The 25,713-nt window shown below is 42.3% G+C and overlaps 2 protein-coding genes across 3 annotated transcripts in view; both read left to right on the forward strand.

The window, feature by feature from the left end:
• Window positions 1–25,713, forward strand: part of sdhaf4 (succinate dehydrogenase complex assembly factor 4) — a 369,114-nt gene that overhangs the window by 121,452 nt on the left and 221,949 nt on the right. The window lies entirely within an intron of this gene.
• smap1 (small ArfGAP 1) overlaps window positions 3,224–25,713 on the forward strand; it is a 103,162-nt gene continuing 80,672 nt past the window's right edge. For both annotated transcript variants that reach the window (XM_078288575.1, XM_078288576.1), the window contains exons 1-3: window positions 3,224–3,478; window positions 22,686–22,819; window positions 23,988–24,073. In XM_078288575.1, the coding sequence (XP_078144701.1) occupies window positions 3,361–3,478; window positions 22,686–22,819; window positions 23,988–24,073 (338 nt within the window). In that variant the 5' untranslated portion in view covers window positions 3,224–3,360. The remainder of the gene's footprint in view (window positions 3,479–22,685; window positions 22,820–23,987; window positions 24,074–25,713) is intronic.

A 25,713-nucleotide genomic window follows, 5' to 3' on the forward strand; every position in this document is an offset into this window, starting at 1 on the left:
GGAAACATCATTGTCTAGACCTGGGGTGTCAATTCAGTAAACCCCAAGCTATGGCAAAGGTCTCCATCTTATATAATTTGCCAACAAAACATACTAATTGTTTAATGTGGTAAATTATTAGTTGTAGGTCACCAATCATCTTAGAGGGAACATTGGTCTTGATTCCTCCCTGATGTGACTTTTTTACTTTAGATATGGCATCCAAATAAACTTTGGGCATTTTTTTGCCTGATCTTTGTTCTCCATTATAATGATAAAAACCACAAGATCAGATTTGGACCCACACCTTGCCATCCCCAATTAACGCCCATGTAATGTACAGACCTCCACATGAAGGAAGCTGCCAAAGTGTTGATAGTTTAGCAGCCTTTTTTCCTGTTTTTGGATGCAGGACTCTCACTAACAGGAGTAGTCTGCTGTCTCCTAGTGGCGACAAACATTATTGTTTAATAGAAGATTTCTTGAAGGAAGATTTCAAACAGTTTGTTGGTGGTGGTTAATTGCAGACTTGACTTGGTGCATGAAGAGAAGACTTGGGTTCTGGTGACTTGGGACTTGACTCTGACTTGTACTTTGATGACTTGAAAAGGTTTCTAAAGTCTTGACTTGAGATCTTGTGTTTGTGTAAATGACTTAGATTGAAAGTGATGAGATTTGTTCCAGCAGACGACTTAATTTAAATTCTGTTTTCTGAATTTGTATGGAATGATTGAATTTATTGAAGTTGAAACTGATTATAGAAATCAAACTCATGATGCTCTTACCAAGTTTTTATCCTATTAAAACCATATTGCATTGAAAAGTCCTAGATATTTAGTTTTCTTTAAGATATTAAATTGATGCTGGACTCTTGACTTGACTTGGTGTTCTACATTTAGACTTGAGACTTGACATTAATGACATGGACTTGACTTGGACTTGACTTGGTAATCTACCTTTAGACTTGAAACTTGACTTGAGACTTGTGCCTCGAGACTTGAGACTGACTTGGGACTTGAGCAAAATTGACTTGGTCACACCTCAACCTTTGTGAGTTCTCAGCTGTTTTTTGTTGACTGGCGGAGTCAAGCATGTTAAAAGCATGGGAATATTTCCTATTTATTTGATCTACTATTTAATGTTTCACTGGAAACAACTGGTATTGAGAATGGAAGCGCTTCACTAGTAAATCTTCTGGAGTTATATTTTTAAGTGTAAAGAACTAAGAGATGTCAGAGGCTATGTGAGAAGAAATTAATGTTGCTGTCAATTGACCAATGAGATGCTGATTCTGACTGTTTTAGTTTGGATGGTGTGTATCTTTAAACTGCCTGCTTCAAACCAGGAAGTAGATGATTTCTTATTATCATGGGATATTTCAGATTTAACTTTTATATGCTAACCACTGCTCTTTTAACCTGAAGTTGAGTTTTTATGACTGTAGAATTTTGTTCACTATATCCGGTACAATCACATGTAATTTACACGTTACATGTAATATATATATGGCATTAATTTATTACAATTGTTTTAACCTTTTTTGTATTGTACTTTCTCTCTTCTTGTTCCGGTGTCAAATCTGTTTGTATTACTATGATCGTTTTTTAATGAATTCCTCTGGCTCCGTTTCTTAAAGCCTGAAGTTAGAAATGTGCTCTAATTTCTGGTGTTTCATTGGGAATAGCTGCTACTCTGCCTGTGGTATGTCCATGTCTAACACTGTACAGCTGTCTCTTTGCTGTTGGTCCTACTGTCTTTCAACATTAAAAGGTGATACACAATGTGTCTTTCATGCAACCCAAACCAGAATACTACTTTATTGGAATTTTTAAGATTTTGAATCTTTAATTACAGATACTGATACCAATATTTTTGGAGTGCTGATATAGCTGATATTTTGTGCCGATAGTCAATTTTTATATCTTTAGCTTTAACCATTTTCATGCCAAAAAAATCCAAGAAATTAGTAGAAGTATTCAGTGTTTCCCCCAGAATTGTATTCTTGTCAAGGTGGAAAAACCACTGAAACAGCATTTAGACCATAATACAACTAATACTAACAATCATAAAACATATTCATGCATACTTTGTGAGTTACAGTTTTATTTGTCTGGTTTCCAGGAGAGAGTTGGTCATGTTCAAAAATATCAGTTGAGCTGTCCTTGGCCATAGAAATAGAATTTGAACTGAACTCTTACACTGAGTGAAATCATTTTTGCTTGATGTGATATTGGGAATTAAAAAAAAAAAACCCATTAAAGAATAGTAATTAATACAAGAGGACAGATAACATTAAAATAATTTTAATGCCATTTTAGAACAGGTTGAATGGCAAAATAAAAACATAACAATATTATTATTATTATTATATTGTAAATAATTTGTAGGCTACAAAATAAAACACTCATTTAAAGTGCAAAATAAGACAAGACTGACATAACAAATCACAACCAAAATTCAGAACTTTCTTTCTGTTCTCCTTTATTTTTTCTTGTTTCATTTTGTTGCTCCCTCACTAATAAGGTCTTTTGGAGCTTGACATTATTCACATTACTCATTGAAATGAAAGGGTCAGGTGGTTATCCAGTCAGCCAGTAGCCTACGTTCTGCCCGCAATGTAATCCAGCTCATGTAACATATATCATTAAACAAGCGAATGGGTGCTGTTGGAGTAGATAAAGCTATTACATCATTTCATGTGTGCTTTTAGGTGACCTAAAAACGGTACAGTATCCTACAGTTCCCCCACCTCACCGCAACAGGTTCATGGAGGAGCGGGTTGCCAGGTTTGACAAACCGGTGGATGATAAAATAATAATCCATACAAGCCCTGCAGCCCCTCACCCTGTTGGATACTGCCGTTTTTTCCTGCCACACATGCCTGAAGTGACACAGTGGTGACGACCACTTGCAGGTGAAGGTGTGCGCAGGGCGTGGCCAGGTTAGGTCCACGAATGCAACATAATGCTACATTGAGGCCCTGTAGTGGCAAATGGTTAGTGTCTGAGACCAATATTTCATCTAATATTTCATCTGACATCTTAATTTTAGCATTTATATGTCGGGCAACAAATTGAGTGAAAGTGATTGAGTTAAAATGTTAAGCTGATAAGCGTTACATAGAGCTTTCCGCGTTTCTTTACCATTTTGTGGAGTACGTTATAGCTGCTCAAGGCACAACTCCAGTAATTCCGACAGCACGTGAAGGCAGCAGCAGTGACGCTGCTTTGGATCCATATTACCTTGCTAGCAGGGTGCGAGCTAACTGAACACAGGCGGCACAGTACGGCTACACGGGGATGTCCCACCCTTTTTAATACAAGCTCAATACTCTGTGGTTTTTATCGGCTGTACACAAGCAGGACTAGAAACTTTGGAGAGATGACGACGCGGTCAGAGAGAGAAAAAGCCCAGAAACTGAATGAGCAGCATCAGGCCATTCTGTCTAAAATGCTGAGAGAAGATGATAACAAGTACTGTGCTGACTGCGAGGCAAAAGGTAAGCTGGGGAAGCTTTGGTTCGGACATTCATGTCAGAAATGTGTGTGTGAAAAGATGAAATGATGTGGCTACTGATGCCAGCTAGCCGTGGGAACTTGGTAGCTAACGGCTTGCTATGGCTAGCAACATTGTTTTCTAGGTAGTTATGTGTAGCTATGGTGGTGCACATCCCTCTGCCTTGCTCAGCACCAGACTCTATCATTTTATTTTTTTTATTTTATTTTTCATTTAACATATTTACGTTATACAAGGGAAGTAGTCTAGGTCACTGCTTGTACAATCTCAAATAATCCAAAATGAACAATATTGTCCGACATTCAAGTAAGTGAAGTCAGCCAGAATAAAACATAGTACTTCCTTTCAGACCTTTCAAAATAAAACCCTTACTGACGAATTATTTTGGATTCGATTCTAACTACTAGGCCTACTACTAGTAGTACTAGTACTAGTACTACTACTAATACTAATAATAATGATTATATAATGTAGAAGGTTAATTGCAGCTTTACAAGAGTGTAAGAAAAGATGGAATTAATAGCAAAAACAATGACAGCAAGGCAATAGTAAAAGTAAGGCAAGAACATAAAAGTAATCCATACATGTAGGGCAATGATAATTAAGAAAAGATTATTACATAAAACCAACTCCAAAAAAAATGACTTGTAAGAAGTGACTGAAAAGTTGATACCACTTTGGCCAGCGTAAGATTCTCATCCAGGCTATCCAAAGTCTTGCCTTTATGACTTCTTATTATATTGTTGTTGTTGTTTTCTCCTCATGTGGGTTAGGGTTAATAATTTATGGTGTACAGTTTTGTTTTTTAAAACTTTTAATATGGTTGCTCCCGAATTTCACTCGTAGTGTTAATAAAGAGTTGGCGCTTTTATTTTGAAGTCAAATCGGCCGTACTTCCGGTGTTATTCTGTGTAATTGTGGCTGACTTGAAGCAGCTTTTGCCCGACAGTATCGATGTCATGTCCTTGACTCTGGTTTATTAATGAGCGGAAAACGAGTGTGTCTGCTGTACGCCGGGGTTGTGTTTACCTCGCGGGGAACATAAAATTACCGGTTTAGTTTGCTAGCTGAATGTTCTGTGTAGAGAACCACGTCAGCATCAGATACTCTCGGTTAATTTCAGCTGCAAGCTTGCAGCCACCACCTTACCTGTGACTTATCCTCGATGCGTGCTGTCGTATGGAGCGTACGTCACGCCAAACTCTATTCAGAAATCTGTCAGTTTAATGTTGCCTTGCTTATCGGCAGACGCACTTAACTGGTACAACATGACTCAAGACCTTTTACAAATCGTTAGGACCCACTCTTCTACTCGGCATACATTCAATACACAAAGCAGCACTTATTTCAATAAAGCGAGTTCATCTTTTGATTTTACTGTAATAAAGTGCTGCTTCATGGATCAGCTACATGCCGAATTTGCCAGAAGACCATAACGATTGCTGAAACATCTTAATATCTGTTCTACCAGGTGTGTACGTTTGACGGTGAGCAAGCAAGCATTGATTTCCCAGATTTTTGAATGGGGTTTGGCTTGATGTTCTCCCCACACGACATTGAACGGAACGTATCTGGGCTACCTATGACTGAGATTAAAGGCTTTTTGCGTCATTATCATGCCTATGCTGCCATCTCTGACTACAGTCATTTCTACTAGATGTCCCCCAGTCAGTGAATCAATTACACACTTCTTATTCCTTTCCTGTGATAACCACCTTGACACTGCTTACTACTTGCTACTTAACCATGATGTTAATCCACATAGACTTCTAGTGGATGACTAGTGGAGGGCAAACCCACCAGTTTACACACATTTGCAGAAAAGAGTTGAGCCACCTTTTTAGGCTTACATAAATCTTTATGATCAGAAACAGAATCAGAATTCTTTTATTATGCCAAGTATGTTTGCACATACAAGGAAAGTGGCTTGGTGTGGTTGGTGCATAAGGTACATAAATATAGCAAAATACAAGAAATAGCAAAATATGAACAAAATATTAACAACATATTTACGAAATATATACGTTGTATTGCACATGTTAATTGTATGGTGAGGTGGGAGATGTTAGTGTTGCAGGAACAACAGTGCATTTGTGTGTGTGTGTGTGCGTGTGCGTGCGTGTGTGAGTGTTTGTGTATGTGTGCAATGTCGTTTGGGTCAGTGAGAGGCAGGGGACTTGTTTGTGAGCCCCACTACCATGGGGAAGAAACTGTTCAGGTGGCGTGAGGTTTTGGTCTTGATAGACCGGAACCTTTTGCCGGATGGAAGTCTTTGGAAGAGGTGGTGACCGGGATGGGAAGGATCAGCGATGATCTTTCCCGCTCTCTTCCTGGTCCTGGAGTTGTACAGGTCCAGTAGAGACGGCAGGTTGCAGCCGATGATCTTCTCGGCTGACCGGATGATCCGCTGCAGTCTGCCTCTGTCCTTGCCGGTGGGAGCAGCGTACCAGACGGTGATCGATGAGGTGAGGATGGACTCAATGATGGCCGTGTAGAACTGGACCATCGTTTTCTGCGGCATTTTGAGTTTCTTCACCTGCCGCAAGAAGAACATCCTCTGTTGGGCCTTCTTGGTGGTGGCAGTGATGTTCTCCTCCCACCTGAGGTCCTCGGAGATTATTGTTCCCAGGAATCTGAATGACTCCACAGTGTTAACTGGGGAGTCACACATGGTGAGGGGGGTGGTTGGGGCTGGGCTCCTCCTGAAGTCTGCAACCATCTCTACAGTTTTCAGAGCATTCAGCTCCAGGTTGTTCTGGCTGCACCAGGAAGCCAGGTGGTCAACTTCCTTCCTGTAGGCGGACTCATCCCCTTTGGTGATTAATCCAATGAGGGTTGTGTTGTCCGCAAACTTCAGGAGTTTTACAGAAGGGTGGCTAGAGGTGCAGTTGTTGGTGTAGAGGGAGAAGAGTAGAGGAGAGAGCACACAGCCTTGTGGGGCTCCAGTGCTGATGGTCCGGAGCTCAGAGACAAGCTTGCCCATCCGCACGTACTGCTTCCTGTCTGTCAGGAAGTCAGTGGTCCACCTGCAGGTGGGCTCAGGCACGTTCAGCTGGGATAGTTTGTCCTGGAGAAGAGCTGGGGCGATGGTATTGAATTGATGTAAATGCATATTATATATCACGGTGTAAGTCATTTCCCATATGAGGATAGGGTCAATATAATTGATTTTGGTTCATTTGGGGGTTGTTTGCCTCATGATGATCACCAGCTGGAGATCATAGTTTACCCTCCTTTTTACTTGGTCCATGACTGTTGTTACCTTATGGCACTGATATAGTCCTCTCTCACATGTTCTACTGTCATGTGTGTGTGAGTAAGGTCTCATTGTAATAGTGTGTGTATTAGACTATTAGACACACCTCACCCCTCTTATGTCACCCCCCAGCTTTGCTTTGCTGCCGCCGGTGATAAAGTTGACACGACGACACACAATCAGGCGTTTCTGTCAATATGAACTTTATAATGGGAAAGATCACTTGAGAATGTAAGCGCATATAAACACACCCATACTGTTGACAGCGGGGCATGAGAGTGGCTTTATTTGCTATTCTCCGTTGTTAAAATGTCAGGTACTTTCTTGTGGGCCGGGAAAGTTGGTCTTACAGTTGTGTGTGTGTGTGTGTAGATCTGTGTGTGTGTTTCCCTTGTGAGGTGGCCATTTACAGCATGTGTAGAGCATTGTTCCTGTAAATCCTACCTAATTATTTTGTGCTGGGTTACTGTCACATGAAAGTTGCCTGTGTGTATTTGCGGTATGTGAAAGAAAGAGTGTGAATTGAAAGGAGAGAAAGGTGCTGCTTATCTGTTGTCTCCATGTCGTCAGCCCTCCATCTCTCCCTCCTTCCTCCTCTGGTTTCTCCCTTCACACTGCGACTTCAGGCCTTTTCATTGCCTCACCTTCTCTAGCCCGTGTAGAGCAGCTTGCAGAGTTTTCTGTGTCTGTTACATGGGGGTTATTCGGCACTTGACCAATATGGAAACCAGAATCTAAACTAATCACCAAGATCGGATGCAGCTGGATGAGTTTGTAGCGTTTGAATTTTTACTTCCCATTCATTTGAATGAGGCCACGAAAATAGCCTGAAAACCTGTAACACGTTGGTGAACAGATTCAACAACAGATCATGTTTCTTTAGTCTGGCATTTTGCTTTCACCTTTCCGCCTCATCACTGAAAGAGGAAGCAAAGCGCGAGGAGTTTTCAGTCTCATTTGTCATTTAAATGACCTGTAGGGTAACTCGGCAGAGCCAACAACAGCAGCAATTCACTGCTGCTGGGAACACTGGTGTCTGGCCAATACTCCAGTCCAGTTTAGCGGAACAGATAAATGAGAACCACTGGCATCATTGTATTCATCAAGCAATGTGTGGCATTGCATTCCATCTGCTGTCGATTATAAACAATCTCATAATCTCATCATAAATGTAGTTTTCTTTCTGCTCCACAGACCATCTGCACCGTATTCATCATTATGCATAACTTTGATATTTATTGCTATGTGCGCAAATGTAAACAATAGCTGGGCTGAAACAAACCACACTGCAGCCACAAACTGCAGCCAGACAGCAGTGTAGTAGGTTACAATCATCTGCTTTTTGGAGTATGTTTGTTACTTTGAAAAGCGTTTTAATTGAATATCAGAGCTTATGTGGATTGCCATTCATTACACCAGAAAAACTACAGCTTTACTTCTCATTGATTCATTGCCCTATATGAGGATGAACACGCGTCAGCCATTGAGAATTGAACCTTTCCAACTTTTCTTTCCTTTTTATGTTTGAGCTTGAACCTGGATGCTTTCACCGGATGCAATGCCATGCCAACAGCACAAGTGGAGCAGCCTTATTATTGATTTTAAAGGAAGCATTCACTTCATGGCTAATGGCTGTAGCGGAGCTCGGGGGTTACGCCTCAGACCACTCAGCCATGCTGACAGCTAATGTGTCCAGGGGTGGTGTTTCCTATGATTCCACACTTTTTAGATAAATCATATAGATATGATCGTCCATTAAATAAAGTCTTTCTTTTAATTCCTGAAAAACTTACAGCAGTAAAGTGGCAGTGTTTCCAGTACATGGGAATACATATTTAATGCATGTCATGTTCAGTACGTTTCTGCTTGAATACTTCAGTGCTATGATAGTTGGCTGTTGAAACTACTTGGTGATACAAAAGAGGCAACTCGTCATACAAGTACAACTTCATCATACGGCTTCTGCTCAGCCCAGTGGAAGATGTATAATTTTATACCACTTCTGTTTCAAGGATATTATCTACTGTCCAACCAATACCAGGAGCCACATGGCTTCATATACCTGTTTGGGACTGCAGCCATGCAAAACCTTGACTCAAAACCTAAAAATAAGGTTAAACAGTGTCTGTTTTACCAATAGAAACACATAATTGAGCAAGAGTGTTGATAATTCAAATAACTTCCATGGTTTAATTCTCTTTACCTCAGGTTTTTCACTAGGCTGAGACAATATGTATGTCCGCAGATGATTAGAAATCACTCTTTCAAAGAAGATATGGGCTATTTTTACAATACATATTACATGTATACACATGGATGCATTTGTAAAGGACTATTGCTAATTTGTAACAAGGTGTTAATGTAGGCCTGTTTTTGCCCATCTCCAATGGCAGGTAGAAATATGCAGGGTCCAAAATTAACTTTTTCGCTTACCTGCCAAGGTGGCTGGTGGATGAAAAAATTTACTGGCCAGACAGATTTTTTACCAGCCAAAAATAATAAATTGCTTTTATTGCAATTTGCTATTATTACTATTTAGCATGTCATCTTGGTCTCATATGCCATTCTCAATCAATATTATAGTAGTGTACAGTAATAATAGTAGTAACATTAACTGTATGCAGAAATATTAATTCAGCTGTTTCAACACTAAAGTGTAACACATTTGAATTACATTACATTTGACGCTTTTCCTTTGCGTTAACACGACACACCCTACAAAACATGACCCCCTCCTTAAACTCCAGCCATGTTCTTGGAGCTGCATTTACATGGAGCCTTTTAATCAGAATAGCAGCCCAATCAGAATAAAAATGCCTCATATAAACGCCGCAATCAGAATACATTTCATTCCGTTTGAGAGGGGTGGTATAACCCTTTCATAATCCGGTCGATGGATAAAATTTCATCATGTAAACACTCATTCCGATCACTTTCTTTATCTCGCCTCTTTCTGCACATGCTTGCGCATTTAACCTAAGTAACGTCAATTACGTTACCCTATTTTTCTGGGAGGATTCGAATGGATGTGCTTGTTATTAACCCCGGGGTGCTCTGGCTTGATGTAGGCGGTGCAGCCCGTTTTTATATCAAGTCCTGACTCCGCTTCTCCGGGCCAGTTTCGGTTTACAGCGGTGAAAATTACAAATGGACCCAATCATTGCGGGGGGCAAAACAAAACGTCTTTTTCTGACACTTATGGAGTCGTATGTTTTGATAAAACTGTTGCTTCATCAGAAAGAACAGCAGTAAAGGAATAACCGATGCAGGTCCATCTTTTAAAAACGTAAGCCCATGTTAGAGTGCTGGATTCGGTGTTTTGCGCATGTCAGAAACTTATTCTGATTACATACTGTGGAGCATGTAAACGCACATCTTAATGCGATCGTTATATTTAGCGCTCATGTAAACACTTGCGTGGCAATCTTCCTTCGGAATGATTTCATTCAGAATGAAAAGAAATCGCCACCTCTCACAGAATTTCCTCGATGATAGTTTCGGTGGATGAGACGAGGACGGGGCGCTTGCATTGGCCGTGGCAGCAGTGGTCTCTTCAGCCTGAAGTTTGCCTGTTTTCTTTCTCTTTCCTGGGGGCTCCACTCCCGCAATAAATCTACCCATGGCTGGGTTTGTTTCAACTGCCCGGATGACAACAAGTACCTCACGTACTGTAACAAAAAATCGCGCGGTTTGATGACTGACGCAATTACGTACTACGCACGACACACGCAGCACGGCAGATCTAGCAGGTTGAAGTGACAGCAAACCAGCAGCTTTCTTCTCCAGCGCATGTAGGAAATTAATTTTTTTCTACTGGCCAGAGTGGCGGGTGGTCTCCATAATTTACTCGCCAAAGACTAAATTTACCTGCATTTGGCGACTGGCGAGTGTTAATTTTGGACCCTGGAAATATGAATTCAATTCATTATATTTCAAATTCCCAAAGTTTCAACCCCAACCGTACCTTAATTTGAAGTAGCATTTTTAATGAAAACCATTTCTCAGACAAAGGATTGCAGCTTTCACCCCTCCTACAGGTTAATAAACTAAGTCAAATAAAAAGTAAACTTTGGCCAGTGTTTTTCTAGTTCCATCCTCTGATGAGGAAACATCCTGATGAGGTACATCTTCTGAGTCACTTAATTATGTTGAAGTGATCTTCATTGGCTCACACTGTTTAAGACTGGAGTGAACTGAAACCAGTTTCTCCACCCTTGCATTCGTGAGTCTGTTGTGTATGATTCAAGGTTCAAGGTTCAAGATTATCTTTATTATCCCCGAGGGGCAATTTGTTGTACAGCCAGCAGTAACCACATAACCATCAGACAAACAATAATTAATAGACAACAAATACAATATAAAAATCACATTGAGTTATTTAAAAGGGCAATGGCAGCAGGAACAAATGAGTTCTTAACTCTATTGGTCCTGCATCTTGGCAGATTGTATCTGCGGCCAGACGGAAGCAACTTGAACTCCTTGGACAGGGGGTGGCTAGGATCAGCCGGGATTGACTGGGCCTTCTTCAAAGTCCTAACCTTGTACAGATGAGGAAGGTCATTTAAGGTAGTGCCTGCAATTTTGCTGCACACTTTGACGATACCCTGCAATCTGTTTCTATTTTTGAGGGCAAGTGACCTGTACCAGCTGACAAAGGAGAATGTGAGGACTGATTCAATAAAACAGGAATAAAACATTTTCATGAAGGTATTGTCAACATTAAAACTTCGAAGCTTACGATAAAAATACTCAGTACTCAATACTCAATACGCTGATGGGCTTTTCCACACACAGCATCCACATGAAGCTCGAAGGTCAGCTTGTCATCAATTACAGTGCCAAGATATTTCTACTGCTGCACAAACTCAACAGCCTGATCATTAATCACCACAGGAGAGATGACCGTAGAATTCTTTCTAAAGTCTATTGTCATCTCTTTGGTTTTGGACACATTGATGTCCAAGAAGGACGACTTGCACCAGTCCGTGAATTCCGCCACTACAGGGCCATGATCAGGGTCATCACTGCTGAGAAGAGACACGATGACAGAATCGTCGGTGAACTTAATGATATGACGCCTCACATATTGGCTTTGGCACGCGTTAGTGTACAAGACAAATAAAAGAGGCGAGAGGACGCACCCCTGGGGCGATCCGGTGGAGGAAAAAAGAACATCTGATAAAACGCCATTAACCTTCACACGTTGCGACCTTTCAGTTAAGAAGTCCATCAGCCAACATATCAGGCCAGGATCAATGTTGTCAGTGATGTAAATAGGTGCGCGTCCTGCGTCGCTGACGCGTTAAAATCCAAAAGGACGCAGTAAACTCACTATCGACGCGTCCAGGGGACGCACCGTATTTTTTCCTAGAAAATAGTCTCAATCATCGCGGGAGAGACTTAATGCCCTTGCTGGACCTGCATCCAATGCTACTTTCGCCGCACAGATTTCATTTCAACAAGGCTACAAACTTGGTAATTGGTAAATAAACTCACGTGGATGCTGTATTCACTCATGTCGATGATGACCCGATGATGCTTTACCGTCCAGGGGACGCGGCGTGTTGAAAAAAAAAAAATCTACCGGCCGTGATTTTCTCACCGTCTGCGCATATATCTCGCGCATATCTCCCGTTTTGTTCAGTCAAAGGAAAACGTTTTAAAAATGCCACCAAAGAAAAAGATCAAACATATTGCTGGCCAACAAACTATTGCAGGTAGGGATGTACCCGAATCCGAATACGTTATTCGGGAAAGCACAGATAGGCTAATGCGATGGAAACAGATACTTCTTCTACCCGGAGTTGCTCGTTATTATTCGGGGGAAAAAAGCCATGATTGACATGTCTGTGCGTCAACCACTATGTTTCTTCAAATCGATTCATATCATTGTGGATGGCCACAAGATAAAAATGCCCATTCTGTTTGCAACATAGGACTTTGATTCACTAACTAGTCGTTTCATTTACTACACATTAGAGGTCTGCAACCCGACCCGAACCTGATGGGACCCGAGACTGTAACGCACTTGGTTGTGTCTTAGCTTACATTAGCTTTGTGCTTGTTAGCTTTAGGGAAGTAGGCTAACGTTACTCCTGGATAGCATGACAGAGCGAGACGACGTCAGTATTGGGTAGACTGGGAGTAGTTGTTAGTAGCCTACTCAACCTGTTGCTGTAACTCAGTCTCAGTAAAAAAGCGCGACCCAGTGACTTAATCTGTTACTGCAACCAAACAATGTTCCAAAAGCATAGTAGGCATATTTGCGACTGTTACAACTGTGTGTCGGGCTCGGGTCAGGCTCGGTTGTTTTTTTTTCATGCGTGGAAAAAAGCACAATGTTTTATGCTCCTCGCTTTCTCCTCTGATTTCCTCTGTGTCACACAGGCTGCTGGGCACACACAGCCCCCCTGCGTCTCTCTCTCTCTCTCTCTCTCTCTCTCTCTCTCTCTCTCTCTCTCTCTCTCTCTCTCTCTCTCTCTCTCTTCAATTCAAAGGGGCTTTATTGACATGGGAAACATACGTTTACATTGCCAAAGCAAGTGTGAAATAAAAACAAAAAATGTACGTACAATTAAAGATATACTAGAATAAAGAAATGTGTAACCAGAGCTGTGTAACATTGCAACATTGCAATCAAATATGTAAGTAGGAGTAGGTAAAATTAAGTCAACATACATTAATATAACCATAATTATAACCATATAACATCAAACACGAGTTTAACACTACAATTTGTCAAAAAAAACAAATTTTATTGGGGACCCACTCAATTTACCCGGGACCCACTCAAATTACCACCTGTGGGTCCCGGGGACTCACTACATTGAAAACCTATTTACATCACTGGTTGTGGATGCTCTCTAACCTTTCTGCTAAAATGTGAGGCTGGATACAATTAAAAGCTGAGGAGAAATCAATAAAAACTAGTCGCACTAAATTCTTTGCACCCTCTAGGTGTGCCAGAATCATGTTTAATGCCCGTCGCATCGTCAACCCCCATGCCTGACCTGTAAGCAAATTGGAGCGGGTCCAAATTTGCCTGAACTGTGTTCAGAAGCGCATCCTTCACAATCTTCTCAAATTATTTCATAATAAGAGAGGTAAGCGCCACAGGCCTGTAGTCATTAAGTGACTTTGGAGCTTTATTTTTTGGCACAGGTACAATGATGGAATCCTTCCAAAGACAAGGAACCCTATGGAGTTGGAGTGACAACATGAAGATAAAACAGAATATATCAACTATGTATGATATGCCAACTCTTCGGCACAATTCTTAAGTGTGCGACCTCCAATGCCATCAGGGCCGGGACTTTTCCTTTCCTTTACACCCCGGAAAAGTTTCAGGACCTTGCCCCTGTCAACATGCACACTGTTCTGCTCGGGAACAGCATTTTTGAAGACTGACAGTTCCTCACTAAAATCATGGACATTAAAACGATTATAAAAAGTGTTCAGTTCATTAGAAAGGTCAAGGTCAGGCTTGCCATTAAGGGAAATTGGACACTTCTTGGACTGCATCCCCATCATAGACTTCACACCGTCCCATGCAGGGTGTGAATTGCCAGTACTGAGCATGTTCTCTACTTTGTCCTTGTAGCTACACTTAGCAAGCTTAAGTTCCTTTTTGACTTGTTTCTGTAGTTCCCTGTACCGAGTCACATCCCCTTGGTTAAAACTGATATTTCGCTGGTTAATTGTATTTTTGACAGATTTGGAGACACATGGTTTATTATTTGGATAAATGGAAATTGATTTTCGGGGGATGACCAAGTCCTCACAAAAGGTGATATATGCAGACACAGTCTCTGTGAGTTCATTCAGATCATCACAGACATTTTTAAACAAGTCCCAGTCTGTGCAACTATAACAGTCCTGGAGACATTGGATAGACTCCTCCGACCAGACCGGAACTGAACGTCGTTCCGGCTTGTTTCTCTTCAGGACCGGTTTGTAGGACGGAACCAAATACACAACGTTGTGATCAGACATACCGAGTGGAGCTCTACGAAGGGATTTGTAAGCTCCCTTGACAGATCCATAACAAAGGTCCAGACATTTCATAAGTCGTGTCGGACAAGTCACATACTGATAAAAATTACACAAAGACTTTCCTGGTTTACAGTGATTAAAATCACCCATAACAAAGTTCGGTGCGTCCGGCGCAATCCCTTGAAGCCGTTGCACTGTTTTTACCATAGCCCGAGTTGCCATGTCAACATTAGCCTTCGGGTGAATATACACAAGCGTAACAAATAACTGTGGGAATTCCCTTGGTAAATAAAAGGGTGATGGTGGGATCTGAAGGATAGACGGGCTTCAGCACCACAGTCCCTTCCAGCAGGTTGATGCTGTGATGTGGTTGGAAGCATCCCAGATGGCATGGGCCTTCCACATGCTATCCTCGGTTGTGAATTTGGTCAAACTCCCTGCAGTAGAACCTTCCCCTCATCAATATGAAGGTGGCATGCCAAGACTGTTATTATGCTATAGGCTGAGGTTCTCTATGTGCCTTCCCAGCACACTTTGGGCCCAGCATGTAGGCAGGTGCATGAATTGGTTGGATGCAAAAGTGTTTCTGAGTGAAAGCGATAATTGCCTTCTCCTCTGCTTTGAGCAGTAGAGATGATGGTAATGCGGCACGGTTCTTATCCGGTAAATCAGGGAAAAGCCTCGAGACATCAGACAAGAGTGCTTCAACCCCCTCAGCCTGCTTAGTACAAGGTGCAGCTGGGGAGAGTAATGTCAGGCTGCTCAGTGGCTGTTTGACACACCTACCTTGGTATCAAGTGAGATAGGTTGGACAATTGTAGAGGTAGTGGTTGGTCGGACTGGATTGAGATAAAATAAAAGACGAGGTGTCAACTGTCAGTTTTAAAGGACGTAAAAATTTTGAGAGGAAGTCATGTGCACGGCAGAGAAATATGATTTCAATGTTCATCCTCCTGTCAGGTGTAAATGTAACGCAACAGAATCCGGATATGAAACTCATCTTAATGCCAGGTGGAAAGGAGGCCAGAGATCCACTAGGTGCTCCCAAGAAATACATTGTCCGATTGATGAATTGGTTTCAGCGTAAGCCTTGACCGCACGCCGGAGCCGCCGGAGCCGCCGGAGCCGCCGGAGCCGCCGGAGCCGCCGGTCCAGACCTACATATTGTCTGCTGCAGTCAGCGTATCTGGGTGTGGCATCCCCGCTTTGACCGCTGCAGTGGTGGTGACTCACCTGAGCCTCTCAGCTGTAATTCCACCCTCACTCCTCTGCCTCTGCCTACGTCTCCGGCTCTGCACGCACTGCCCTACATAGTGTGTGTGTGTGTGTGTGTGTGTGTGAGAGAGAGAAAGAGATTTGCAGTCCTTATCGATTGCAATTCTGTTTTCCTGTCCCCCTTGGCATCTAAGTCCATATTTTGTGAGTCTGGACTATAATTTTCGCCTTTGCTTTTAACACAATCCCTCCCTTCAGTGTGACTCATAGTGGCGGTGTGTCAGTGTTATGAGTTGTAGTAGGGGGTAAGCTGGCACATGCCGTCCCCTCTGCTGGCACAGCGAATCTTGGCAAGGCAGCCTGCAGGGCACTCAACGCTTTGATGACCTGTCCTTGGTTACCGCTGCGCTGTCACACACATAATATACACTGGCACACACACACACACACACACACACACACTCATTCAGACCCAGAAACACGCACATACATTGACAAATGTACACATTTTGAAGGTGTGAAGGGCAAGTTAGCCTACCAGGGCTGGCTGTCACTGGGATACACTGCTGCTCAGGCTGCCTGTACTCACCCTGGTTGGGCTCAGCTGAATGTCACATTGGCCGTTTCCATCCAACTGTCAAGCGCATTTGAAACTGAAATGTCACAAGAAATAAAATAGGAATTTGGTATGTTTGAAACAAGTAAATAGTTCTTTAGTGTCAGCTAATGTTGGTCATATGCACTTGGAAATATTCTCATTCACAAACTAATGGCCATACGACAATACCATGGGGAGTGACAGTGGGTACAGCATTTTTGGGAGGTTGCGGTGGACAAATATGTTACAGACAACATATCAGAACATCTAAAGCCACTTTTTGGTTGTGTAGTGAGGCTAAACCAAGCCTATGTCATTATTTAATCAACAAATTTGTTGAATCACTATTACAAGTTATCAAAACCTTTTCTGCCATAAGAAAACTTAAAATTGTTTTTCATGTGGGTATTGAAACCAATCTAACTTAATATCTAAATGCAACAACACATCACAATAGGCATTGAATGTGATACTGTATCCCCATAGGGAAATTCGGGGTCAGGCTGCGTCCTGCTTGTCTTTCCTACGGCTCGTTTCCTCTCCTCCCTCACTGCCACTCATCTCCTACCAGGAAGCAACTTGAACGAAGGGTGGAAAGTGAATGAGAGGGGGAGGAGAAGTGAACAGAATCGGGACAGTGACGGTCGTTTCCTTCTGTCATCACAAAAGTCTGCATCGATTACAGATGAAGTCGCCCTATCACAAACTTCCAGTCCTATAGCCAATCACAGGGCTTCGTCATTCCCGGCCTATTAAAAGCAATAGCCTATTGTTTTATTCTATGGCAAAGATTATATTGAACAACATTCTGTCTAAACCTAGTCTGAATCTGCATCTTGTAAGATTACATAGGCGTAAAATACTGTATGTAGGCTATGCCATAGTCTACAGACATTTCATGGAGTTTAGGATTAAGCCTATAGGCTAGCGTACATAAATGTTTTCAAGTAAAGATATGTCATATGTTTTATGTATACAGGACAAAAGCAAAAATCATAACTGAAAAACAGAGTAACCCAGTATCCACTTAATGTTCTATTGCTCTCAGTGTGTGCTTGTTCAATGAACTAGTGACTGTAACGTTTCAATCAAAAATCACTTTCTTAGATAAACTACTTAGAAAATAGCATATTAACTCCATATACACTGGAAATCATGTGCCCCCTCTGTTCATCATTGACAATTACTTCATTCACATTCATTTTTTCTTGGGTTTAGTATGGACAGACTCACTCCCTTGCTCTCCCTTTCATCACCAGCAGATGGAGTCCCATCCTCACTTTAACCATCCATTCATCCATCATCATTTTGGTTGTATATTGGTTATTGTTGCCTACTGTTAAGATGCAGGACAGGTCAGAGGATTCTGAATCCTGTGGCCTAACGCTCATCATTTTCCCCTCAACAAATCACGTATTCTCACCAGAATGTGGAGTTGGAGATGTTATTTCAGTTGTGATACCCGGGTTCACTCCCTATATTGCCCCATATCCGTTTCAGCCCCTCTTACTGTCTGAAAATGACTCTTATAGTCGCCATCTATCATGATATATGAACTGTCTGGACTGTAATGTTCCTATTTTTGTTTTCCGGCTAGACAATAACACCAGATGATGAGTTTTTATTAGCCTACATTTTTCTCTGGGAAGAATATAGGGGGAAACGGTGCATGGTGAAGAAAACGTTCCTCCGTGTGGAAGCAGCCTATCCACCCCTCCTCTAAGCGCTGATACTCAATCACACGGATTGACCACCAGGGAGCAGCACAGCTCTTTTTATTTATTCTCTACTTCTCCCCACAGCTTCCTCCCTTTTTCTTCCTGGCTCTGATTCTTGGCTCGTCCTCGGCCCTAACTGAAGATTTTGGCAGGCTTCGGGTGATTTGCTCATTTTAAGAGCACCATTTATTAATTGGAAAAAGGCGGCGTTTAGTCTTTTTTTTTTTTAAAGGGGAATACCGCTGAATTTCAGCACTGTGATTTGTTTATTCCCACGACAATTCGAGTCTTGTGAATCTGTTCCTCAGCCAGAAATGAAAGAGAGAAGAGTTTGGGACTATTCAGATTGTATAGTTGCTTTCATAATTACAATTATAAATTAGTTTAATTATAAATTAGAATAAGATAATTGAAGTGAGTCAAGTCAGAGTCAAGTCAGACAAACTCAGCCTTCCAGTCTTTGTGCGTAAAGCTTCTTTAAATCTGCATAGCGTCGCTGATGAAAGAGCCTCTGCTTTCTAGCACACACACCATCGTTCTCGCTCATAGATATCGATTGTCTGAGCTCACAGGAGTCACATCAGTAAATTCAGGTTTTCCTCTACCAAGCCCCATCAGCATATTCTCTGCTACCGCTTTAACCAAAGACTCAGATCTGTCGGTATGGGAGGAGAGGAACGCCTCGGCTGACATCTGTGGTCACCGTTTCTACCCTCCTGCCACCGTCGCACGCATTTACATCCACACAGACACACACACACACACACGTCAGTCGTCGTCCTGACTGTCCTCAGGTTGACAGTTGGGGCTTTAATTTCATGCTCGGCTGGCTACCCCCCCCCCTCCCTCCAGTTGGAAAGTTCCGCTGTCACTCATCTAGGCTCCAGGGTGTGTGTGTGTGTGTGTGTTTGTGCGTCTCTGTTGGGATGACTGTGTGTGTGTTTGTATGTCTATGTCTATGTGCATGGTTTAATGCGTGTGTGTGTGTGTGCGTGTGCGTTTGTTTGCATGTGTCTTAATGTGGGTGTGTTTGCATTCGTGTGCATGCATGTTAATGTACGAGTGTGTGAATGCGTGTTACCGCGTGTGTCTATTGTGCGCGCGCGAATGTGTGTGTCTTTATGCCACTCTGCATGACATTTTTGAGCTTACCTGCATGGAAGTGTTTGAAAGTGTGTGTGTGTTTGAGAAAGAGCTCATTTGTGTCTAATCAGGTCAGCAGTCTGCACATTAGCACTGGTGTGTTTGTATTGTGTGTGTGTGTGTGTGTGTGTGTGTTGGGACTGCAGGCCTCGTGTCTTCTGAGGAAACTCAACCGCCATCTATTTTTGTCCAAACCTCACACCAAAACAAGTATAGAGATGAATAACATTATAAAACGGATATTGAATCTGAATTATTAGCATTGAGACATATGGAACCAATGATTTTGGAACCAATCAGTGCAGACTAGCCGTCATTCGAGAGTAAAATGCGATTGGCTGACGGGAGAAGCCGGGGTGGAGTTTAGCATAGTGCCACTTGCATGCAAGGCCCAGACGCAAGCGTACCTCTTTCTACAATAGGGCACTTTATTTTGGGAGTATAATTTGTGTGCACCATTTGCCTTTCTAAATACAATCAGACCCTGCTGCACTGCTCAATTGATTTTCTTAATAGAAATGCACAGAAGCCGGTAAGAGAACCTGAGATTCCATTATAAAAGCCCACTGTTCAGAACATTTCAGTCGCCCGTGGACGCTCTGCGGCGTATTGATACCCGAAATTGATTCTGATACCCTACTGTCATTCCCCTCTGCCGTGACATGATGTTCAATGTTTTGGCTTTTCGCTCTTTTTTTTTTTCACTTTGAGTGTGAAATGACACAGCGACTATGAGGTTAAAGCACAGACTCTCTGCTTTAAGCTGATGGGATTTTCACACATTTTCTGATGAGAAAAGGAAGAACCGCGGCCCTTTTTGCACATGGCGTCCCATTTCAGAGTGTCAAAAGTATTTGGAGAGATTAGGTTTCAGTTCAGCGAGAGCAGTCATTTGTTGGTCTTACTATCCATTGGTTTCCTGATGTCTGGAATCCACCATCATTAGACTTTTGATATCTTATTTCCAGTGTGTCTTTCCAGCCTTTTTGCACGTCATTGTATCTCAATGGGAATTCAGCCAGGACTTGTCTTGTATTGTGGCATTTTTGAAAGAGTTTATCCCAAAACAAACGACGATAGTGAAGCCTGATCCATACCGCTATAGATATCCATCAGAGTCCAGCTTACACTGGCTGAGCTGGTTGATTTAGGCCTAATACTCAGTCATCCCTCCCTTAATTCCGCTTTAGGCCGACTGCTGCATTAGTGCCACTGCATTAACGCGCTGATGCTCTTACACTGGACCGGCAAGCCCACTGGACTGCGGGGCCCCTTGCTGCTGTCATCCGGCCGGCGCTCCTACACCACTGTATTATGTAGCCCAGATCCATAATAGTTGATCCTTTGCACTTGTTCTGTTCTAGGTCGCTTCCAATTATCATATTGACAGATACTGAGCTTCGCGGTACTTGCGAAGAATTGCTCTGGATGAGGATAGAGCCAAAGACGGCACCGAGGGACTTTGGCCACTAGCCCAGTAAAACTATTTGGCTGTCATTTCCACGCCATCTCCCATTCGCCCCCGCAGAGATTCGGGGGAAGCTAGGATCATTTTGTACTAGGTCAGACTTGGGTTAGACTGATATACAGTGTAAGTTTGCCGATATACTGTATTGTAAAGCAGATCAGCCAGTCAGTGTCATCCACCTCTGATATGATGGATATGATGCTGTTTGTTTGATGACACATTTATTGTAGAATTGGTCAATGCTATACTGGTTGTCTATGGGAATCTCTTAACCTGAAGTGATTCTTTTTATTATCCTGGATTTCAGTGGAGAGTTTTAGTGCCCCATGGTCTAAATGCTGTTTCAGAGGCTTGTGTTGGAACTTAATGCCCTTCTGAAGATATTGAATATCGGGTCAAATTAACGGCTAATCAACGACTTCAAAAATATCGGTATCGGCCCTCACAAACGCATATTGGTCAAACCCTGGTTCAGACTGACCAGTGTGAGCCAGTCGCTTGCAGGCTGGTAAAATTTCCATCCCTTCTCTCAACAGTCTTTGGCGGAGACGATTGTGTGTCAACAAGAATAAAAGTAACACTCGTCTGCCTGGAGGTTCTTCACTTCCTCTCGACCGTGCAGCGGCTCGTGGCCTGATTTCTGCTTCTCTGCCTGGGCTTTTACATAACCTCGCACTGGCTGTTTTTGCAGCGGCCTCTTCCTAGCAAGGGAAAATGGACTCCACGCACGTCCTCAAATCTAGCTGGTTCCACCTCTGTGCCCCTGTTGTAACTTTGACTGGAAGATTACATGGTTCCTCTATGGGTTGAGAAAGTTCTACGACCCCTGGGCTTAAGAAACCTTTTCAAAAACCCATTGGTCAAACTGAAAAGTGCCATCATCAAGCTAAAAACAAGGCTTAATTTACTTCCGAACTACTTTAGTTCCTTAAGTCAACATTTTTGAAATATGAGGTTTTCACCTGACAGCCAAGTTTAATTGAAGCTATTTATCACTTTCACATTAAAGTACATGGATTCTCAATTATGTCTTTTAAAGACTGGATATGAAAAATCATCTTATAGTACTAAGTTTTGTTTTGTGCTACAAAATTACCACAAACAATGCACTTTTTATTCGTTTTTTTTGTCCAATTTCTTCACTAACTTAGTAAATAGTTAGTAGTGCACCTTATATGCTTTTTATATAGTGATGGAGTTGTTGTTTTGTTTTTTTTAAATCGCAGGAACAGGAATCAAATGACATCCGTAAGTAACACATGCATTCCACTCTGCGCTCTACTCTAAAATCCTATTAAGATGTGATAAAAAAACTTGAAGAAAAAACCAAGGCAACTCCTCTTTGAAGTATCAAAAGACTAGCGCTCCTGTATCTGGATTTCACTTAAGTCCTATTAAGATGTGTTGAAGGGACCTGGGATAATACTTTCTAGCGATTGTGATACGAATGTATTCAAAGTGTCTCACTGTAACCTAAAGTGGAAGTGTGGATGTTATGAAATGCTGAAGAGTTTTTCCAGTGAGACAATTTAGGCCGAGGGGTTGAATATTATTTGGAATTTTATCTTTTCACATGAACTTCTGGTTCTTGGAACGTTCTTCTCTGTTTCAGCCCCACTTTGTGATTTACGCCGATAAAACAGCTGGATTTTTACATTAAAATCTTGCCTAGTGCAAAAATCAATTTCTCTCTCTCTGTCTCTCTCTCCTTTCTGTCTCTCTCCTCTCTCTCTCTCTCTCTCTCTCTCTCTCTCTCTCTCTCTCTCTCTCTCTCTCTCTCTCTCTCTCTCCTCCCTCCAGGTCCACGATGGGCATCCTGGAACCTAGGGGTGTTCATGTGTATCCGCTGTGCCGGCATCCACCGCAACCTGGGCGTCCACATCTCCAGAGTCAAATCTGTCAACCTGGACCAGTGGACCCCTGAACAGATCCAGGTACACACACACACACACACACACATACCCCATAGTACATATACTGTATATTGAAATAATTACTGGATTATGAATAAACTACTGCCATGCTTAGTTGAGTTGTGCATGCACACACACACACACACACACACACACACACACACATCATGCAAGCATGTACGTACACACACATTGTCACACACACATGCAGGCGAATATGCAATCCACACTCCAGTATGCTCTTAAATATACATATAGTCGCTAAACACACATGCATCCACATGCACAGCAACACATATTCACACACACACATGCATGTACAACTATAGAAGGTGGTTGGTGTGTGTATGGGTGTGTTTTGTGGATGACTAGCATGCCACACTGATTAAGCAACAGAATACGTAAGCATGTGTGTGTGTATGTGTGTGTGTGTGTGCGCGCGCGCAACTCACAAGGGCATGCTAGTAGTTCATTTATATCCATGCTGTTTGTCTGTGTGTGTGTTTTAGTGTGTGTGTGTGTGTGGAACTCACCTGAGCATGCTAGTAGTTTATTAAATAATGCAGTAGTTAATTTAATATTTCCAATTGTTTTGTGTGTGTACGTGTGTACTACAGGAGTGTCAGTGTGTGTGTGTGTGTGTGTGTCTTCAAGGCAGTGCCTATCCATCAGTTGAGTGCGAGTAGAAAGGGTCTCTCTCTGAATGTTAATCGCCGTTTTCAATGACTAATTAATTCTGGATGGCTGATTATTCCGACTCCGTCTCCACTTCTCCTATCATCATCCCATTCATCACCCTCCTCTTAATTTAGCCTTGACACATGCGACTAGTGTGTCTTTCATTCTGTGTGTGGGTGTGTGCGCGCGCGCTCGTGTGTGTGTGTGTTTGTTTCTGTATATGTGCATGTCAGAGGGAAGGAGGAAGGGAGTCACCCCTGTGGGCAAATTGACTTGAATGCAAATGCGATGTTTGAAAGAACTTGCTGTGTGTGTGTTTGACACATTTTGAAAGGAGTTTTTCCAATTGACTCCCTTGTATTACTGACATACATTTTCCCCTCTTTCTGCTATTCTCTTTGTTTCTTTCTCTGTTTTATTTGTTCTCTCTCTCTCTCTCTCTCTCTCTCTCTCTCTCTCTCTCTCCTCTCTCTCTCTCCTCTCTCTCTCTCTCTCTCTCTCTCCCTTCCAGAGTATGGTGGACATGGGCAACACCAGGGCCAGGCAGCTGTATGAAGCCCACCTGCCAGACAGCTTCAGACGGCCGCAGACAGACCAGTATCCTCCTCCTGCCTCTTTTCCATTTTATATCTGTGTGTGTGTTTGCCTCCCATCACATTTTAGCCAAAATCGAGCATGAAGACAAATAGGATTAGACCGATAATGGGTCCAGTTTTTTATATTTTTAGGTTTGAAGCTGCCAGATTTTCAGCATCTAAATTCGAACAAAAAAATCACAAGGATCCAGCATTTCCTTCTCTCAGCAAACCGATATATCCTGCCAACTGAACAAAAGCATCGGCGTACATTTTTTTTCATCTGTTCAAAACTGCAGTTTAAAAAGAATGTGTCAACTTAGATGTCATTGGCTTGTTTCAAACAGACTTCAAACTTGTTTCAAAGGTGCTGAGTGCTACAAGAGGCAAGTCCCACACTCAACACTTATGCAAATCCACAGTTTTGGAACAGTAATATTTTGTTAAAATCTCCTGCAAGTAATGTTGACAATAGGCTTAGACCGGTCTGGATTTTTTTTAATGTTCAATACTGATACTGATAGCCGATATTATGTGCTAATATTCATTATCTTTAAATTTGACCATTTTAATGCCCAAAAATTACAGGAATTCAGTTTCTCATATTCAGACATATTCATGCATACTTAAGTGGAGTCCAATCAAAATGTTTCAATTCAGGTTAAAGGCTTCCCATAGACAACCAGTGTAGTATTGATCCATTCTACAATACAAATGCAATCGAAAAAACTGCATCATATCAGAGGTGGATGACACTGACTGGACCAGATCTGATTTTAATAAAAGGCTGATATCTATATCATATATCAGGCCAACTCTAGTTGACAAAACATGCTGCCTAACTAATAAGCAGATATATATCGGCAAAGCGATATATATCGGTCTAACCCTGCTTGAGATCACACCTGCAATGGGCCTGATGCTGCGACAAGACGGAGAAATGACAGTATCGAATCTAATTCACCATCATCATCAGACTTCCTCTCCGTCGGCAGATCCAGAATCATTTCCAGCACCAAATAAAAAGTGACAGGCCACGCTACGTAATCGTCGTTCCACACATTTAACCGCGACACCTCCGGCGATGTTAGCTCACACCGCGGCGTAACGGCGCTTTCCGGTCTGCCCTTTTTTCCGCGGTACAAGACGAGACAGCTGTGTGGTTATCGTAATGGCATATGTTCATATTTACAGCACCGGGCTGAAATAAATAATCTCCCTGTTTGAAACGCTGCTCTAATACCCTATCTTGTATCTGGCAGGCCCATTTGTGCGGGTGGTCATCATTCTTCAGTCTTTTGAAGTCCATTAGTCGTCCTGACAGCAGCGCCGCTGGCTGAAAACAGCAGATAACAGACCCAGGATTAGGGGAGGCACTGCCTGGATGTGTGTGTGTGTGTGTGTGTGTGTGTGTGTGTGAGAGAGAGAGAGAGAGAGAGAGAGAGTGTTCTATGTGTTGTATGTTTAAAATCAGACATCATTTCAGCGTGTGGTTATGTATGTGAATGACAAAACAGAGTTTGATTCCCCTGCCGTATTTTCTGTTGTGTTTTCATCAACTCCTGCATTAATGGAGCCTGTCTGATTTGTTTTCCCAGTTGTTTACATTAGTGTAGACTGTTTGATTGTGTGTGTATGTGTGTGTGTGTGTGTGTGTTCCTT

Source organism: Centroberyx gerrardi, chromosome 15 (assembly GCF_048128805.1).
Source record: "Centroberyx gerrardi isolate f3 chromosome 15, fCenGer3.hap1.cur.20231027, whole genome shotgun sequence".
Lineage (NCBI taxonomy): Eukaryota > Metazoa > Chordata > Actinopteri > Beryciformes > Berycidae > Centroberyx > Centroberyx gerrardi.